Below are 21,708 nucleotides of genomic sequence, written 5' to 3'. Positions count from 1 at the left end.
TCTTTGCTGATGACTCCACACTCTGCCGTACTATTTGTCATCCCTCAGACCGCCAAGCAGCAGCCTTTTCGCTCTCTGCAGATCTCGATAAAAATCACAAACTGATCCAACACATGGAACCCTGACAAATCTCACACTCTCACTTTGTCTCTCCGAAAGGACCGTCTGGAACCCCTCCCCCCATCCCCCATCTACCGACGTTCTCAACAATCCTCTGGAAGAAGTCCTTTGATTCAAGCTTCTGAGTCTCACTATCTGCCATGATCTTTCCTGGGAAAGCCACATTTCCAAGCTGGCCTCAAAAGCCAGTCACCGACTGGGCATCCTCCGTCGTGCAAAGTCCTTCCTTGGCACACCTGAGCTTCTGACCGTATACAAAGCTTTCGTCCACAACCTGATTGAGTGCTATTCTCCCCTCTACTCCCGCTTCTCACCTTTCCTGGCTTCACACTGTGGAAACCAAAGCATTTAGGATCATTGGTATCTCCCGCGATGAGGCTGAGTCTTTGGGTCTCTCACTCTCTCACTGCAGGCAGGTCCTTGGTCTTTCTGTATTCTACCGTCTCCTCTCCAGCCTTGATTCCCCTTCCCTGTCTGCGATTTGTCCCCCTCCCCCTATATTTCCGCAGGGTGCTCAAGGTCTGCCAGCAATCCCCTTCTGGTAAAACTACCAAAACCAAGAATCACTGCTCACCTTCACTCTTTCATTCCTCTTTTGCCCCACCTTTGGAACAAGCTCCCACACTTTCTTCAATCCCACTCTTCCCTCCAGGTCTTCAAAACAGCAGTTCACCACCATCTCTTATCTTCCCCCCATCCAAAACCACGATCTTTTCAACCCCCCTTTAATCCACCCCAAACTCACCTCCTTCAAATTCCCTGCTTTCTTTCCTGAAAGTCCCTGTAGTGTAAGAATCTGAAAGTCCCTGAGGTGTCAATCTTGTTTACCCCCTGTACCCTGCCCCATCCTTCTCCCTTCCATCGATCTCCTCATGTTTCTGTTCCCCACATTGTTTTGTCCTTCCCTCTCCCGCCCCTCTTGTCTCCTGCTCCCCTCGTACATTCTGTGTGTTCGCTCTCATACGAGCCTCGACAGTGTATACAAAAAAAAATACAAGTGAGCGGCCACACACACACACACACACACACACACACACACACACACACACACACACACACACACACACACACACACACACACACACACACACACACACACACACACGGATGGACATTTTATCATCTGAATTTCATCACGAACTACTCCCACTCTATGTATCAATAGGGATGCATGTATCTCAACCTGCTCTTTACACTTTTTTTTTTAATTGATGGAGGCTTTTCTATCATTAGCTCACCTGGAACAAAGTTCCAGGGAGCTTATGGGATGGCACGTCATCCGTCCGTCATTACGTCCATCAGTCCGACCGTCCGTCCGCAAATACTTTCAAATTGTTCTCTGAAAATACACATACAATTCTGATGAAACTTGAACACAACGTTCATCACCATGTATGTACCAAAGTTTGTCGGGGGTTGCCCCCCAAAATAGATATATGCTTTCTTCTCAGAAACTACACCTGCAATTCTGACAAAACTTAACCACAACCGTCAACCCGCGACGTACCAAAGTTTGTTCATGGCATAAAAAAAAATGGTGTCTGAGGGGGTCGACGGAGGGAGTTTACGGGGCAGTTGCCCCCCAAAGAAGTATTTGTTTTATTCTCAGAAACAACACACACAATTCTGATGAAACCTGACCAAAACCTTCATCACCCATGGTGTACCAAGGTTTGTTCATGACATTAGAAAAATTGGGCTCTAAGTGGGTGGGGGGGTTGCCCCCAAACTATGTAATTGCTTTCTTCTCAAAAACTACACACACAATTTCGATGAAACTTGACCACACCCTTCATCACCTGTGACGTACCAAAGTTTTTTTTGTTGTTTTTTTTGTATACATTGTCGAGGCTCATATGAGAGTTAACACACAACGCACAGCAAGGGGAGGAGGAGAGGAGGAGATTGGGACCATACTCTGTGCAGAGCGTTTGTGCTGCTTATGCAGTCTTCTTGGCTATTGGACATAATCCTGGAAGGGTCGCCACTCCGACACAGTATACCAGCATGCTGGCACTCATTTTGCCGACCTCGGAAGGATGACAGGCCGAGTTAACCCCACCTGGTATTAATTTAACAGCTGAGTGGGATTCGAACTCAGGACCCGAGGATCCAAAGCCCGTCACCCTAACCATGAAGCCAACACCAGGACACAGCAAGGGGGGCGTGAGACAAGAGGGGCGGGAGAAGGAAGGACAAAGAGAGAAGCAGGAACACCAGCCCAGAGCGGAGAGCAGTACTCCATCATGCTGCGGACGAAAGCTTTCTCCATGGTCAGGAGCTCAGGTGTACCAAGGAAGGACTTTGCATGACGTACGATGCCCAGTCAGTGACTGGCTTTGGAGGCCAGCTTGGAAATGTGGCTTTCCCAGGAAGGATGTTGGGCCAGCTTGGGATTTTATCCAGATCTGCAGAGAGTGAAGAGACTGTTGCTTGCCGATCTGAGGGATGACAGATGGTACGGCAGAAGGTGGAGTCTTCGGCAAAGAGATAAAAAGGATTTTCCAGAGATTCAGAGAGATCATTAATGAAAACCAGAAAATGAACAGGGCCCAGAACACCACCTTGAGGAGACAACTGCCTTGTCGTCAATTATCCGGAGATGCTCACCTACCTCCACATTCTCCACCATAAATAGATCATTGCCCAACAACAAGTCGAAATCTGAACTCCCTCCCTACCTCGAATTGGACTTATCTACAAATTGGCTAAAGTAGCAATCTTGAATCAAACGAAATCTTGTCCATTGTAGATATGATATCTCCTGGTGTAATTTAATGGGTCTGTGTAAGTGTTGATGTAAATCAGGAAGGACTCCGATGAGACAAAACGGGCTTGACATCCTGATGCTCAACTCGAAAGATGGAGATTTAGCAAGGGGAATGACCCAAAGGCTTATTGTTGCAAAATATACCGTGGGATCTTTATCAGAAGCATTACAGCTACGAACCCAAACCTGATACAGTGTGTTAAGATGGTGATGGCTGTGCTGTATCACGTGATTGGGTTTTCGTATATCATGCCTCGCCCGCTAGGGGTGGCAGGAATGTACTTCCGGACGCGCAATAAAGCGGAGTTGATGCTGGCACGCTTGCTTCTCGTGTTCCACTGCACCTCATACACTCGAGTTGGCTGACGAGGATGGTTGAAAACGGACGTGTGCCCGTTTTCGTCGGAGACGACTTCAAATTGTTTTCGGAGCAATTGGGATGCTATTTCCACGCGAATGATGTGGTCGACGAGAGCAAACAGAAGTCGATCTTGCTCGCTTCGCTTTCGACAGAGCATTATCGACTACTTAGTGATTTGGTGGCGCCGGACAAGCCCCGTGATGACGGGCTGTCGTTTCGGGACATTGTGGAGAAGATGAAAGCACACATAGCGCCGGAGAAATCATTACAACTCGCTCGATACCACTTCGATCGCCTCTCGAAAGGGGCAGAGGAACGCGTCGCTGATTTCGTGGTGCGGATTAAGCATTCTTCCGTGGCCTGCAAGTTCACGGCGGGGGAGCGTCCAGCGCGGCTTAGAGATCATTTTATCGCTGGTTTACAAGATGCGAAGATGGTTTCAGCGGTTCTACGGCTGAAGGGTGAAGCCATTACATTCGACTCGGCGGTCAGCACGGCTACAGCGGTCGAGCAGACTCGCGGGGATGTTCGAGCCATCACCAGCCACGCGGGGTCGCGAGCACCCCGGGACGCACACTCGACCTTCGATGCGGGTCGGACGTCGCCGCGCGGCCGCACGAGCGACGAGGTGACCCCGCGAACGTGCTTGGGATGCGGAGGTCGACACCTGCGCCGTGCGTGCCCGTATAAAGGCACCGTGTGTCTGAATTGTCACAAGGTGGGTCATCTGAAGCGTGTGTGCCGTGGGGCGCCGGCCACCGTTAGGGTCATGGACGGCGATGTGCGAGGCGACCCCGGGCGGAGCCGGTGGCCATTGATGGGCCTGTTTTCAATTGGCCCGGCGGTGGCGCGCCCGATGATGGTGGAAGTCGAAGTGAATAAAACGCCGATAGCGTTCTAGGTCGATACGGAGCGGCTGTGTCGATCATCGGCGAACAGACCGCGCGTAGACTCAACGGCCTGAAGCTTATCAGGTCCGACCTCACACTGTTCATGTACACCCGCGAGAAGATAACGCCAGTCGGGATGGCAGACGTGTCTGTGCGGTACCAAGGCCAGGTCGCCACGCTTCGGGTGTACTTCGTGCGGGGGAGGGGACCGTCTCTCCTCGGCCGAGATTGGGTAGCCCGCATCAGGCTAGACTGGACCGCAGTTCACCTTGTGCGACCCGTGCCGAGCCGGTGGGAGGATCATTTGGAGAAGATTCTTCAAAGACATCAAGGTTTGTTTTGCGACGACATTGGGAAACTCAAGGGCATGGAGGCAAAGCTCTTCCTGAAGGAGGGGTTGGTTCCTCTTTTTTGTAAACCACGTCCGGTGCCGTATGCCCTGCGGGACAAGGTCAAGGGTGAGCTGGATAGGCTGGAGGCCTGTGGAGTGATCGAACGGGTGTCGTGCTCAGATTGGGCCACCCCGGTTGTCACGGTGCTGAAACGGAATGGAAACGTCCGATTGTGCGGGAACTTCAAATCCACGGTTAACCCGGGGTTCAGCGTGGAGCAATATCCACTGCCGTCAATCGATGAAATATATGCGCGGTTGGCGAGGAGTCAATACTTCACGAAGCTAGACCTGCGTGATGCATATTTTCACCTGCCGATGGCTCCCGGGAGTAGCGAGCTTTTGACAATCAACACGTGTCAAGGACTCTATCGATATACCCGACTCTGTTTTGGGATTGCTTCGGCCCCAGCCTTGTGGCAGAAAGCCATGGATCAGGTTTGCATTGGCCTGCCTGCTCAGACCTACCTGGACGATGTGCTCATTGCGGGGAAAACGGCAGACGAGCACCTTGCGAACATTACCCAAGTGCTGACAAAGCTAGAAGCGTGCGGCCTGCGATTGAACAGGGACAAGTGCGCGTTCTTCAAGCAGCGCTTGAAATACCTCGGGCACATCATCACGCCGGAGGGGCTGTTGAAAGGTCCACGGAAGGTGGAAGCGATTCAACACATGCCACCGCCTCGCGTCAAGACGCAGCTGCGCTCGTTCATTGGTATGGCCCAGTATTACCAAAGGTTCGTGCGAGGGCTCAGCTCACAACTTGCGCCGTTAACGCGGTTGCTCAGGAAGGACAAGCGCTGGGCTTGGGGGCCTGCACACCAGGCGTCGTTCGACCGCGTCAAGCGGCTGCTCACAGAGGATACGGTCCTCGTGCACTACGTGCCTGCGCGTCCGCTCCTATTGGCATGCGACAGCTCTGCATATGGCATCGGGGCAGTGCTCTCCCACAGGACGGACGATGGTTCCGAGCGGCCTGTTTGTTTTGCATCCCGGACCCTGTCCGCAGCAGAGCGGGGATATGCCCAGATCGAGCGCGAGGCTCTCACCCTCGTCTGGGGTGTGCGGAGGTTTCATCAATACCTGCTGGGGTGGCATTTCACTTTACAGACGGATCACAAACCACTTCAATTCATCCTGAGACCCGAACGCGGGGTGCCGGTGGTAGCGGCCGCGCGAATACAGCGGTGGTGTCTGTTTCTTGGTGCTTACGATTATGATATTCAGTTCCGAAGCACCGAGAAACATGCTAACTGCGACGGGCTCTCACGCTTGCCGTGTGCGGAGGGTCCAGCGGCGTCTGAGTTGGCCGACCGGGTCGATGTGTTCGTGCTGGGCCAGGTCCAAAGCGGGCCGGTCACGGCCAGACAGGTCGCGGTGGAATCGGCTCGTGATCCGGTGCTCGCCCGTGTCGTCCAGGCGATTTCTACGGGGAATTGGAGCAATCTACCTTCGACACCGGCATTTCAACCTTTCACGTCACGCGCATTGGAGCTGTCGTTGGTCCAACGGTGCGTTATGTGGGGAATGAGGATGGTGATTCCACCGAAGTTCAGGCAGCGATGTTTGGAAGAACTGCATGTCAGTCACCTTGGCGTCGTGAAGACCAAGAGTCTTGCTCGTAGCCTGTTGTAGTGGCCGGGCTTGGACAAAGACATTGAGCAGTTGATTAAGCATTGCGCCACTTGCCAAACAGATGCTGATAACCCGCGTCAAGCTTCGGGACTATGGCCTGCCCCAGACAGAGCCTGGCAGAGGGTCCATGTAGATTTTGCGGGGCCGGTTAATGGCAAAATGTTTTTGATTGTGATCGATGCATTCTCTAAATGGCCGGAGGTTGTAGTAATGCAGCATACATCAGCAAACATTACAATAGAGAAACTGCGGACGATCTTTGCTAATAAAGGGTTACCGGAGATCCTGGTCTCTGATAATGGTCCGCAGTTCATCGCGGGTGTGTTTGATGAGTTTATGCGCCAAAATGGTATTCGACATCTAAGGTCCGCACCGTATCATCCTGAGATGAATGGGCAAGCTGAGTCGTTTGTTAAGATGTTGAAACGGGTTTTGCGCAGGGGGGGGGGGTGTTACACCTGGGCAGACGGTGGTCGATGTCTTTTTACTCCATTACAGGAACGCAATTTTTCCTGTCATGGGTGATTCACCTGCCATTCATCTCTATGGACGGGCATTGCTGGCCAGACTGTATTTGCTGCGACCTGGAAGGTCGGGGAGTGGGGCGGTGTCGCGTCCGACGCGGCTGCGCGGCTTCGATGTGGGACAGCGGGTAATGGTGCGCGATTATTTCCACAGTTCCAAATGGGTGCCGGCTGTGGTCTCTGTGGTACTGGGGCTGGCGAATTGCATGGTGCGGACTGATGGTGGGGAGGTGTGGAAGTGGCATGTGGACCAAATGCATGATCGCTGTCCAGCGTCACCCCCACCCCACACCCCCTGGGCCGAACGATGTGGGACCCCCACCTGTAATGTCGCCGGTGCCAGACGTTGTATCGCCAGGGCCGGATGTGCCGACGCCCAGGGGGTCTTCGCCTGATTCTATCCTACCCGTTGACGTCGGGCAGGCTGGTCGGCCGGGGGCGGTTGTTATTGCGGATGGCGCGAGTCCGGCGAGTGGTCACCTCGACCGAGCCGGGAGGCGTCTGAGCCTGGACTGTCTGGCGGCGCTGCCCGTCCGAGGCGGGTCAGGGTGCGGCCGCGGTACTTGGGGGATTATGAGTGTTGATTGGTTTCGGGTGGTCATGTTATGATTGTCCTTTCATCATTTGACTTGTCATTTTACGAGGGGAGGAGTGTGCTGTATCACGTGATTGGGTTTTCGTATATCATGCCTCGCCCGCTAGGGGTGGCAGGAATGTACTTCCGGACGCGCAATAAAGCGGAGTTGATGCCATGCTTGCTTCTCGTGTTCCACTGCACCTCGTACACTTTAATGGCAAGGGTTCCATAACCCTATGCAGGTCATTGAGGGATGACACATGGTACGGCAGAAGGTGGAGTCATCGGCAAAGAGGTAAAAAGGATTTTCAAGAGATTCATAGAGATCATTGATGAAAACCAGAAAAAAGAACAGGGCCCAGAACACTACCTTGAGGAGAACAGGTCAGGAATCAAGCATAAGAATAGGTCAAGGTCAAAATTAAGAAACAGGTCAAGAATCAAGAAGAATAAGAAAAGGTCAATATTGGCATTTCTATCGGCAAATAGACCCGGTGGTGCACATATTCTCTCCGGGCAAGATTTTCGAGCAGTCATGGCAATCGAAAAAGGCTTCAGCCGCCCCACCACAGACTCTATAAGGCAGTTAACAACATGAAACCTGCTGATGTTTTGTGTCGTACCAGGAAGTGTGTATGATCCAATTTCCAACAGGATCAGGGAATGAAGATGCTATTTGATTTATTCAAGAATCCATCGTTCTCGTACGGTGTTCTGTTTTTGTTTATAATTGCAAGCGGTTCTGCAGACAATCATCTTGCAGATGGGGATCATTTGGTTGCTTCATATATGGGTCACGTGACGATCATTCTTCCCAGGTACTTGCTGTTTCGGTTTATGTGAAAAGTGTAAAGGGGACCGTATTGTCTGCTCTTGGGGAGCCAGAGTCATGTCCATAATGATTGCAAGAGACCATTGTCACCTTTGGGAAATTATCATCAAGCTGTTAATTGGTGAAATTGCTGTTTGAGAAAATTTCGCACCATTCTTGGTTCATCATATGCATTTCTTGTTTGGATTGAATATTTACATCTTTACTGCAATATGTTTTACTTGTGCATTATAATGCTGATTTGTTATTACAATACAACGAATTGTGGTTTTAATTCAGGACTTGAATGTTTCGTGTGTTCCTCACACTTTTACATTCATGTCAGAGGCCGAAAGAAAAGTGTGATCACCACCGTTTCTACGTGACGCTCTTAATTATGGGATGTGATATTGTGATGAACCAGGGCATTCCTTTCGAAAGTCAAACAGGCGGCAACCTCTGTGTGAGATCGACGAGTTTGTGCCAGAGTGTGCACACCTCGCTCGTCCTCACCTCTTCTACGCCAACCGTTTGTACGTGTACCCACGGCATCTGAGATATGATGCACAGAAGATCTTCCCTAAGGTACGCATGATGCTCGTGACGATCACCCTTATCCTTCGGTTCAAAGTGATATCGAATGTTATGTTATGTTATGTTGGGAGGTGCAGGTTTCAGCCTCGGCCGATATTACGTGCAAAGTGTAACGTGAAGCCGCCTTTCCCTTTTCCACACATTGCTCATCATGCTGCCACCCTTCCTTCTTATGGATATGACATATTGTCAGAACAGCTTACCGTGGGTTACAATTTAATTATTTGTCACTAATTTTCATTGCTTTGTGCTTCTCCCACCTGTAGGCCAGAAATCTGGCTGTTTGTGTCGAGTTTCGAGATTCAGATGAACCAAACGCACATCCACTGCAGGTCTTCTTCATTGATATTCATGTTCTTCCTTATTCTTCAGTATCCGGAGCTAAACCCGGCTTTGTTTCCATGTAAATGGTTTTGACATAAATGACGCATACATGTGCACGTTGTAGCCATCCAGACCTGTTTAACACCCTGTGTTTTGCACCCAAAGTGCATCTATGGAAAACCAGGCAGCCCGGTTTTCACAAGATGTGCAAACACCGCCATACTGCACCACCAATTGTGTCCGCATTTCTGGGATGAGGTGAGCAGGTGGCACACACACACACACAGGCTCCGTAATGTCTCAAATTCTGATCATTTGCACCATTTCACCTGAATATTCACCATGTTCTGCCCTGAGATACCTTCCATTCAGATTATCGGGCGAATCGTGCAATAATTTTGAAAGTGATGATGTTGTATTGGATAATTCAACAAAAAAAGTTTGTTGTTTTTTTTACACGCCCGATATATATATATATATATATATATATATATATATATATATATATATATATATATATATATATATATATATATATATATATATATATATATATATATATATATATATATATATATATATATATATATATATATATATATATATATATATATATATATATATATATATATATATATATATATATATATATATATATATATATATATATATATATATATATATATATATATATATATATATATATATATATATATATATATATATATATATATATATATATATATATATATATATATATATATATATATATATATATATATATATATATATATATATATATATATATATATATATACATATATATGTACATATATATATATATATATATATATATATATATATATATATATATATATATATATATATATATATATATGTATATATATATATATATATATATATATATATATATATGTATGTATATATATATATATATATATATATATATATATATATATATATATATATATATATATATATATATATATATATGTATATATATATATATATATATATATATATATATATATATATATATATATATATGTATGTATATATATATATATATATATATATATATATATATATATATATATATATATGTATATATATATATATATATATATATATATATATATATATATATATGTATGTATATATATATATATATATATATATATATATATATGTATGTATATATATATATGGATATATATATATATATATATGTATGTATATATATATATATATATATATATATATGTATGTATATATATATAGATAGATGTATATATATATGTATGTATGTATATATGTATATATATATGTATGTATATATATACATATATATATATATATATATATATATACATACATATATATATATATATATATATATATACATACATATATATATATATATATATATATATATATATATATATATATATATATATATATATATATATATATATATATATATATATATATATATATATATATATATATATATATATATATATATATATATATATATATATATATATATATATATATATATATATATATATATATATATATATATATATATATATATATACATGTATATCAGGGCGTATTATGTGATACCGGTCATCCGTCCGTCCGTCCGTCTGTCTGTCTGTCTGTCTCCGTCTGTTCCTGTCCGCACTCTTAACTCCGAAAGTTTTCAACTTTCACGTTTCATATTTGGTACATAGATACAGACTGTGGAGACGGTGTGTCGCGACATACGTTCGTCATCTAAAGTGGTTACCATGGCAACCAGGATGCTGTTTTCCATGTAGTAGCACAATTCTGTATATACCTTCTTGTTCAGGCGTATATTGTGCTCACTTGCGCTCTTGTTTAAAATGCTTCAGTTTTTTTCACTTAAAATAATAATAAATTAAAAAATTTAAGTAACAAATATTGTAGTAATAACAATTAAATAATAATATTGTTTTAAAAAATAATGATTAAAAATATTTTTTAAAGGCTCAAGTTTTTGTTTTTTTTCATTGAAAATAGCAATAAAAAACATTTTTTAATAAAAAAAGACATTAAATAATAATATTATTTTTTCAAATAATTTTAAAATATAAAAAAAGCGTTTAAGTTTTTTCTCTTTAAATAACATGCATTGAGGAAATGCAGCTACGTTAACTTATCTCACAGTTTCAATTCACCTCTCGCAGATTAAAATTGAGCTTCCTTTGTGCTTGCATGAAAAGCATCACCTTCTCTTCACATTCTCACATGTCAGCTGCGATGTGAGCAAATGGCGCGAGGGAGACAACACGGAACTCAAAGGTAACAGATCGGTCTGTCATTTGTAAATTATTTGTTGATTTGATTACTTTCTGCAATTGTACTGAATCTGCTGAGGGTTCTCCCACATGAGCATTATCAAAGTTGTATCTTCTGTGCTGTTGATGGAGTTAATCAGAAGTAAACGAGCATGAAGGGTTACTGAAGAAATGTCTGATTGAATCAGCCACCCCCCCCCACCCCTCTGCCCCATCTCTGTTCACCATACTAGTGGGCCATGCATGGCTGCCCATCTTGCAGGATGGCCGCGTACATACAGGTGAAGCTCAACTCTTCGTGGCAACTCATCTTCCTCCGGGATACCTGGCACTCCGACAACAGCAAGGCACAATTTCAGTCTCTAAAGAAAAGGTGAGATGTGTCCTTGCAAAGTTGGTGCAGTGGTGATGATTCATTCGTGTTTATTGAAATGTTTGTTCTCACCATTTGGTACATCCAAATTGTCACCAAGCAAAGAGTTATGTTCACAGGAGATTACAGAAGGGCCCTTATTACCTCCACCACCAAAGGTGGGTGGAAGTTATGTTTTCACCCCTGTCTGTCTGTTTGTTTATGAACAGGATATCTCAAAAAGTTGTGAATAGATTCGGACGAAATTTGGTGAAGAGCTTGGGTATGTGACACCAACGGAATGGTACGATTTTGGTAAAGATCCGCACCGGATCTGGATCTGAGAATTTTTTTAAGTGATTCTTCACCATCGAAAGATAGGGCCAAAAACGACGTGTAGCAGGATTTCTGAAAAAGTTGTGGATGGATTCGGATGAAACTTGGTGGGCAGGTTGGGGATGTAACATGGAAGAATTGATTCAATTTCGGTGAAGATCCGGATCCGGATCCGAGAATTTTTTAAGTCATTCTTCACCACTGAGCAATGGGGCTAAAACGACATGTAGCATGACACTTCGAAATGTTGCAGACGAGGTATGACAAATTTGGTGAATGAGTTGGTTGGGTGATAAGAACAAGCCGATTAAATTTTATTTCAGGTCCGAATCTAGATCCGGCCTATCAGTGGGATGCAAGACGTAAACTAATCAGCCTGGCGGAGGTATGCGCTCTACTGAGTAGCCGTTCTAGTTATCCAAATGGTGAGATAGGGGTGCGACCCTTTCATGTTGAACCAAATTTTCATATTGTATATGTGTGAGATGATGCTGAGATCATACTGTGCCTCCTGAAATGTATGTTAAATGTAACAATTATGAGACAAACGCCACAGTAAAAAGGTACTGTAGTACGAGAATAATTTCACAAACACTAATTAGTGTATTTTGTCAAGCAGAGTGCTGTATTAATCATTCCAGCAGAGGAAAGGGGCTGATAGGATGGCCCAGAGGTAAGCACACTCACCTCTGAGCTGTCTTTCCTTGATTCGAATTCCGACCCAGGTGAGTTATCACCGACACCCTGAACAAATTACAAATTCTTGCCCTAACTTCCTGTGTCAGAGTGGCGACCCAAGCAAGATTGAAACCCGAGCTAAGAAGCTGCTTCTGCGGAACTGATGCTGTATATGTATGTATGTATGTATATATATATATATATATATATATATATATATATATATATATATATATATATATATATCATGGCACATGATGATGATGATGATGATGATGATGATGATGATGATGATGATGATGATGATGCTACATCCATGATATTGAGACTTTGATGAACCAAAATCTAATTTCCAAAACTGATATTTGTTCATAAAGAGATGTGATTGATGGATTTTTTTTAAAGCTTTTAATGCTTTAAATAAATTATATGGTATTCATAAAATACTAATCCCGCACAGCCTTAAGAAGGACTTGGTGTAAGCAGAGGCACTGAGGGGGGTGGGGACCAGGGGGGGCAGGTGGGGTAATGACCCCGGGGCCCACACTTCTTATTGCCTATAAGGGTCCGTAATTATTCCTTCAATTTTTTGTTTTATATCATGATTCTTTGTAATGATAAAACATCAGGGACAACTTTATTATTGTGTAAACTTTATTTTGTGTAAACCACAACTTTATTATTGTGTAAACTTTATTTTGTGTAAACCACAACTTTATTATTGTGTAAACTTTATTTTGTGTAAACTTTATTATTGTGTAAACTTTATTATTGTGTAAACTTTATTTTGTGTAAACCACAACTTTATTATTGTGTAAACTTTATTATTGTGTAAACTTTATTTTGTGTAAACCACAACTTTATTATTGTGTAAACTTTATTTTGTGTAAACCACAACTTTATTATTGTGTAAACTTTATTATTGTGTAAACTTTATTTTGTGTAAACTTTATTATTGTGTAAACTTTATTATTGTGTAAACTTTATTTTGTGTAAACCACAACTTTATTATTGTGTAAACTTTATTATTGTGTAAACTTTATTTTGTGCAAACCACAACTTTATTATTGTGTAAACTTTATTTTGTGTAAACCACAACTTTATTATTGTGTAAACTTTATTATTGTGTAAACTTTATTTTGTGTAAACTTTATTTGGTTTGTGACCAAACCACTCGGTGATTTCCCAACACGCCATTGCCATGGACAGTGACACCCTCCCTCGTAAAATAAACTCCTGTGGGAACAATTTACATGATTACAATTGTGGAAATGACATAAATGAACAGAGGAGTGTTGGCCACACCCCATCCGAATGAAGGGGGCCCATTGTGTCTCTTGGCGGCCCTGGGTGTGAAGCCAACCAACCCTTCTGGTGGCAAATTTGTAATTGCATCAATACACTTGTAACGTACACTCGATCTGCGCGATATCAGATAGTCAGGTAACACGTGGTAAAGTTTCAATATCCTCCAGTGAACAGTTTTCGATGTACGCTCTTAACAAAATGCAGACACGACGTACGTACGTACTTTTCGTTTCGCAAGCGCGGGCTAATGTACCTGTCAGTTACTGATTAGTACCTCAAGAAATATGTTCCTGTTTCTTTACCATTTACATGTATACCACTTGCTTATCTCACTCACCCAGCTCCGAACATGACTTCCTGTCCCACTGCCAATCGCTTATGTCTCGACATCTCTGTTTTTGTCTCATTGCCTCTTTGTGTGTGATCTCAGGCTGTTAAGGTCCGACATCAAAGATCGATGTCATGACTTTCGGTTCTATATATCACTCGGTGTTGACTCTATTTCAGTTATTTTCATTAAGAAACTACATTTTCCATTACTCAACCTTTCATGATCCATATCATAATTTGGCAATTTCTGTTCAATCGGTCTCTTTTGATATCCATTCTTACCATAAGACCGTTTCCTTTCCTTGTTTTCAAAGCGTGTAACTGTCATTATTTCCTTCCCCGAATGGATAAACTCCCGTTTCATTAAATTGAGCCACTCTTTTAGGAAAGGTAGGTGATTCACTGTTCCAAAAAAGTTACTTTTCAAAGCACCATGATGACTACATTGCAATGAAAGCCACAAATCTTATCATTCGTCCACCCTCAGTGTTTCATTGGGTGAGGTTTACCATGCAGCTCTGCATGCTATCAGGTGTTAGCTCCATTCCAGGCCACAAAACCATTCCTGATCGGAAGGTTCTGGCCTGTTATCATGCAACATCAGCTTTAGCTCTGCTGCCTGATATATACCCCACAGGTTGTTCTGCTGCCTGATGTGTATATATATATATATATATATATATATATATATATATATATATATATATATATATATATATATATATATATATATATATATATATATATATATATATATCCTGTACTAAGGTGTATATGAAAGAGTGTTTATGGTTTGTAAAGCATATAGTAAGAGGAGGAGAAGGAAAACTCTGATGTAACACCAATGGGCAGGAGAAGCTCATTAGGCTTGGTTGCCAATTCTCCAAGTTGCTGATGACTACAAACCTAATTCATCCTCGTTAGCAGTGGCGATGCACCGTAGTCATAGCCATTTGAAAGCATGAACATCTCACTATGATTAGTGGATGCCCAAAAAAAAAAAGAAGCACATAAACCAGTTTAAATCGTGCTGTGCATGAGAGCTTTACATTCTGGTGCTTACTAAAATGAGCACATCGTCCCTGGATTGTTCGACATGAGCGCGCATGTCATTGAGCAGTGAAAGGGTTAAACATACTGTTGTGGAAATGACTCCTATGGGTTAGTAATGCTTAGAAGAGAGCAGTTATTTCCTTAAAGTGAATAACTAGCATCAGCGTAAAGTAATTAATTTTGATATGACATACGTATGTGTTGCTTATGTATATGTCTAGTTGGACCACGTCTACCCATCCCTATGTCTTTATCTAAAATTATCAATCCTTTTGACCCCATTTTTACCGCTCTTCCCTCTGTAATCTGTCCTAAATGTCTTCTTTTAGCATTCACTAGGCCTTGCGGCGCAAGTTCTGATGGCAAACGCAAGAAAGCTGTCTTAACCAGCTTACCTCAGAGCTTCGGGGTGAGGGTTCACGGAGGGGTCATTATCCACCTGGCCGAGCAGTGGCCAATGGTAAGGGGGCATGGAGGGGTGTGGCTTGTCATCAGTGATTCATGAGCCTGAGGGTATAAAGGTGGGGGTTAACTCAGGAAGTGTGAGGAGATGCCCTGGGAGCCCAGTGCAGAAGACCGCTCAGTCAGAATGCTCACGCTGTGTGGGGCCCACCCAGCCCACCATGCCTCTCCTCCTCCTGACTGGTGTCACGGCACGTGGACCAGGGAGCCAGTTAGTCAGCAGCCGACGAGCTCGGTTCCTGGTCACTCCCTGCCGGGTTTACAGAACATTCCCTTGTCCTATCATTCCCACTTTTGTCTATCTGGAGTGTCTGAGGCCTTACGGCATAGGTCAATGAAGGAATTACCCATTCGGCGTTAGTTTCGTGGGTGCGTATGCCAGTCGTGGGTTAAGAGGTTTATTTCATTGATTGTTATTGATTGTTTCCTTTTGTTTCCTTCCCCATGTGCCAACATTTTCTTATTAAATACACCTCGTCTTTGGGGTGGATTCTGGTTGCCGTGCTTCTCCTGGGGTGATTGAGGGAAGACCTGTTGAGGGCTGTATGGCCGCATGAGTCAACACCACACACCCAGATCGTGTCGCACATCAGGCTCCTTTGGCATTATTTACATATGACGTGTGACGCCTCATTTGCTTTCACGCTTGGTGGATTCGGACTTCCAATCCATATGGTAACGCGATGTTATGTGCACGATACAGCGGGGAAGACCCCTGCACGATCGACTGCGACGGTCATATTAAAACGATTTGCCAGATTCGGACCAGGCAACCGGAACGACCGGGTAACCGCAACAATACCATTGCACATTGCTCAAGGATGTATCATAAAAACGGTCGATTGGAGTTCAACTTTTCACATTTCATCTCACGAGACTCTGCATGGGATTAAAGTACCTTAAAAAAAATGGAGGTAATGATGTAACATTGTCGTTGCGTATAGTTACGTGCCAGACTCGTACAAATAACGTGCTTTTTTTAAGGGATATTTAATATTCACAAACATTTGACACCTGTAATGTATATTTTACCTTTTCATTTCTTTTCCTCAAACTGAAGCACTTGGAGGTGGATGTGAAATGGCTGGATGGCGTAAAGCCACTCTTCACTGTAGGAACAAGACTTTTTTCTACAATCTACACGCAGGTATACCTTTACTTCCTTTGCTGAAACCCCCACGTTGCTTCCTCCTCAAGCCTTATCCATTAGGCCCTTTCAATAAGAGGCTGTTAACACATAACGGCCTGAATTTCGATGATAATGGACACCTATTACCGGTGACACATGCTATACTTAACATCTATTACCCTGAGCACCCACTAAAAACACCTGCCACCAATTACACGTGTTGTATGTACCTCCACAACCGAAGGTGGATGGTGGTTGTTTTCACCCCGTCTGTCCGTCTGTTTGTCTGTGAGCAAGATGTCTCAAGCTATGGATGGATCCGGAAGAAATTTGGTGGGCAGGTTGGGTGTGTGACATGGACGAATTGATTCGATCTTGGTGAAGATCCAGATCTGCATGTGAGAATTTTAAAAGTGATTCTTCACCATTGAGGGATTGGGCCAAAAAACGATATATGACACGATATCTCCAAAAATTACGGACGGATTCGCACGAAACTTGGTGGATGAGTTGGTCGGATGACAAGAGCAAACCGATTAAATTTACTTCGGATCTGAATCTAGATCCGGCCTATCAGTGGGATACAAAACGTAAACTAATCGGCTTGGCGGAGGTATGCCCTCTACTAAGTGTCCTTGTAGTTCCTCCATTGTTTTATTCCCTGAACGGATGAGTTGTGGTGACTGGAATTGAATGTAATGTTTTCAATGCAGTCTATTGTTTCTACTTTACAAACCTTGGTGATTTTTCTCCCTCCCTCCCTGCATATGAACATGTTGATTCCACTTCTAATTTGGGAACTGCTGCTTGTTCAATCACAACAACACGGTCTGATTTTACATGTTCAGTTCTTTTGAAAACTGATAATATTATCCATCAAACATATGCAAATAATCTCAGGAGTTCAGGTTCATGATAGAACTTCTTCAGAACCTATTTCTCCATATATTTGGTGGCCGAGATAGTGTAATTATTCAAATGTTTCTTTCTGGATGCAGAAACTTTCATGATCTTCAGGCTATCTCCACCACATTAACGTGTCCCTCGTGTTATAATGCCCTGGCCATTCACGTGCTGTATTTTTTTATATACTCCTCTGTGAGCCTCAGACTCAGTCGACCAAAAATTAATTTATCATCCTTGTCTGCAGGATCCCCATCTCCACGACTTCTTCCAGCAGTGCCACAAAGCACAGGCAATGGAGCAGGGTGCATCAAGTGGATTGGTCGATTCCATCAAGGTCCCAGATTAATGGACACGTTTTCAAACAACTTTTACTTATTGCAATCGATGCTTTAGTTTTTATTGATTCTTTCACTCTGAATACAAGCTTTGTATCAAAAGTGTACCTTAAAGCCATCCACATATCTGCACAAAGACGTCACAATTTTATACCCACATCTCCTCTCCCCTCCTCATTTCCCTTATCCCCCTTCATCTTGTTGTCCTCTAACCCCATACCTTCCTTTCCTTCGCTCATTTTTCCCCACCCTTTCCTCACCATTGTATTTTACACTTTTTGTTTCTACAAGAGTGAGGCTCATGGAAGAGCAATGGTAAACTGACAGTGAAGTAGCAGGGCAACAATTGGGCACAACCAGAAAGGGAATGACTGAAATGGAGGAAACACTGAAACCAGCAAAAAGGTGGTGAGGTTATAAAGGTTAATGTGGGGAATAAAGATTATGGGTCAGGGTGGTGGATGACATGAGGTGGCGATGCACTGCCTGATTTTTGAAGCCCGAGAGGGATGGGCGAGACAGAATATTCTCTGGAACGTGGTTCCACAGGTGGAAGAAGTGAGAAATATAAGAGTTGGTGTGTGTGTGTGTGTGTGTGTGTGTGTGTGTGTGTGTGTGTGTGTGTGTGTGTGTGTGTGTGTGTGTGTGTGTGTGTGTGTGTGTGTGTGTGTGTGTGTGTGTGTGTGTGTGTGTGTGTGTGTGTGTGTGTGTGTGTGTGTGTGTGTGTGTGTGTGTGTGTAGTCAGCCTGGATTTTGAGAATGGAACCAGCATAGGGTTATTGGAAGAACACGTACATCCAAGAGTTGATAGGAAGGGTCAGAAGACAAAGAGCAGATGGAGAAATATCAGAGAAGAGTCCATATTAAAATTAAAATGAACGACAACAGAGAGACCACCGACCTGCCCGTAATGTGAGAACTGGACTTTGTGAGAGGTGCTTCAGCCTCGTCGCAGAAAATTCCTATAACGTTGAAAGCTTCAGATTCCACAGAATCCAGGAGAGACAGATGGGATTCGGGGAAATCTGATTTTTCTCTCACCTCACCTCTTCCTTTCCTTTGATCAATTTATTCTGCTCGTTCTTCACAGATCTAATATATACAGATAGTCCCTTTTACATGCAGGTCACCTCTATCATTGGGTTTCTCATTATATCACAGAAAATGAACCACAGATGAGATGATTCAACCATCACCTTCTCATTTAACCTCACACCAAAGGTCACCAAGTGAGGTCTTGAGAACCATTGTGGTAAATCCAGAACCATGAGTTTTGATGTCACTCACCGTTCAATTTTAATCAAATAATGCTTAATTTGTCAGTTGTACCACAGACAAGAAGCTTACAGATTTTGTTATATACAGAAAAAGAAAGCCTAAAGATTTTTGGTTTGAGCATGGCGACATCATCGCATTCTGTTAGACGAGTGTTCAAATAAATTTGATGTAATTTCAATTCGCATTCATTTCTTAGGCCTAGGTCACATTTGCTCTACGGCGAGGATACGGCAGCCGTACGCCCTCGGAATTGACAGAAACGTGCGGCGGCCGCAGAGAAACTGAGGTGGGCTCAGGTAGGCCCTACGCCGTTTGGCTATATTTTACAGGCCGTAGGGGCGCCGTGGAATTATAGCGCGGAGTTATAACTTTTTTTCATTTCTACGTTCGCCGTAGCAATTCGACAAGCCAAGCTATGACGTAGATGTGTTCCACGTCGACCGTACGTAGGGCGTACGGTGGGCTTTGCGTTATTCGTGCGGCTGCCGTAAGCTCTTCTCAATGAAAAATGAATTTTCCCAGCCCCCAAAAAAGTACGGCGGCCGCACTATTTCCACGGTCGCCGTACGGTGGCCTTGCGGTCTGTGTTACTACCTGCGGGCAACGCAGAGTCGACGCACGGTTCCCCTACGCCCGCCGTGCACCGACGTATGGCCTCCGTGGCAGTCTGCGTCGACCGTGCGTCCACCATGCGCTACCGCTAGAGATCAGAGTATCGGTGTTTGCCTATACCGTGGTGCCCCCAGAATCCCAATTTAATTCGTTCCAGGAGGTTGTTCGGATTGCAAAAAGTTCGGATTCCAAAAATATTTTCCCAATTAGAAATAATGGAGTGAATTAATCCGTTCATGGACCCAAAGAAAACCCACTTTCAAGACACTTTAAACTGAAATTCCCCATGTTTAAGGTAAAATAAGATGAGTAAATGACCTTCGGTGGCGGTGTATTGTATGTAAACTGGTACAATCACCACATCCAAAGGTCCACACAGGCTCGTGCTCCGACCTGAGTTCCCGTCACTCGCGCACTCTGCGAGAGCGCTGCCCCCAGGGCAGCTCATCAGACATGATGCCCGCAGAACCACAATCACTTTCATCAAACGCATCGGGCTGACGTAATCATGGATATTCCAAACTACAACTGGTTTTGCTGTGAAATTCAATCCTTGCCCGACAGTCCGTCACACCACGTGATCGGATTGCTTTTTTTGTTATTAATTAAAACACAAGATGATTTAAAAAAACAAACATCACAAATGAAGGCGAAAACACGAGGTAAGGCCTGTCACATTTGGCTCGGCGGCCGGAGGGTCTACAAAATGTACGGGCACTAGCAATTATAAAGCGGCCGCAGTATTTCCACGGTCACACAATGTAGCAGTCACATATGTTTTTAGCAGCGTCTCGCGTAGCGGACGCTGCTCAAAGAGAACTCGGCATTGTTGTTGTTCTTCTTCTTCTTCTTCTTCTTCTTCTTCTTCTTCTTCTTCTTCTTCTTCTTCTTCTTCTTCTTCTTCTTCTTCTTCTTCTTCTTCTTCTTCTTCTTCTTCTTCTTCTTCTTCTTCTTCTTGTGAAGACAAAACCTTAATCTCTCGGACTCGGCTCTTGTATATACAAGATCCGGATCACCTTAAATACTGAGCAGATGTACACATCCTCACATAGACGGTGCCTTTTGAGAGCGTCTATCATGAACTTTTAAATATATTCGAACATTTGCTTTAAAGTTTCGAAAGTTGACGTTCCTATTTAAAGATTATTCCATTTATCATATTGTAATTTCGTAAATACACGATATATCGTAAATACGTAAATACATTATGACGGGTTTCGCTATTGGCTTAATGAAGGCACGTGACGAAATATCGGAAGTTGTGGTTGTTGTTTTTTTTAAAAAAAAATTAAAAAATAAATTTTAGCCGACAAAACCTTTAGGTTTTGGATGCTGCTCTTGGACACATTTGTCCTTGTTATTTTTCGGGTAGCCGCACGGCGTATTTATAAATTGTGGAGACCGAAAACACGGGTGTGCCGTACGGTCTTTGATTTGATGTCGCATGGTGACCTTAGGGCGTTCCTGCAGCGGCCATAGAATTTTGAAGGCAGACGCAAGGTGCCCGCAAGGCAACCGCAGGGGGACCGCAGGGGGACCCAAAGCCGAACGTGCGGCCAGACGGACGGTAACGAATGGGTTAAT

At 43.5% G+C, this 21,708-nt stretch overlaps 1 protein-coding gene across 3 annotated transcripts in view; it reads left to right on the top strand.

Moving 5' to 3' along the window:
* Positions 1–21,708, top strand: part of LOC147012842 (dedicator of cytokinesis protein 9-like) — a 230,821-nt gene that overhangs the window by 143,488 nt on the left and 65,625 nt on the right. For all 3 annotated transcript variants that reach the window (XR_015051080.1, XM_085854116.1, XM_085854117.1), the window contains exons 18-24: positions 8,504–8,664; positions 8,940–9,005; positions 9,163–9,255; positions 11,235–11,349; positions 11,579–11,718; positions 16,925–17,011; positions 18,144–18,233. Coding sequence is in view for 2 of the 3 variants with exons in the window: in XM_085854116.1 (XP_085710242.1) it covers positions 8,504–8,664; positions 8,940–9,005; positions 9,163–9,255; positions 11,235–11,349; positions 11,579–11,718; positions 16,925–17,011; positions 18,144–18,233 (752 nt within the window). In the remaining variant the exon portion in view is untranslated. The remainder of the gene's footprint in view (positions 1–8,503; positions 8,665–8,939; positions 9,006–9,162; positions 9,256–11,234; positions 11,350–11,578; positions 11,719–16,924; positions 17,012–18,143; positions 18,234–21,708) is intronic.

Source organism: Eptatretus burgeri, chromosome 14, assembly GCF_056783735.1.
Source record: "Eptatretus burgeri isolate ZD-2024b chromosome 14, Ebu_testis_v1, whole genome shotgun sequence".
Taxonomy (NCBI): Eukaryota; Metazoa; Chordata; class Myxini; order Myxiniformes; family Myxinidae; genus Eptatretus; species Eptatretus burgeri.
This window is presented reverse-complemented; position numbering and strand designations above follow the sequence as displayed.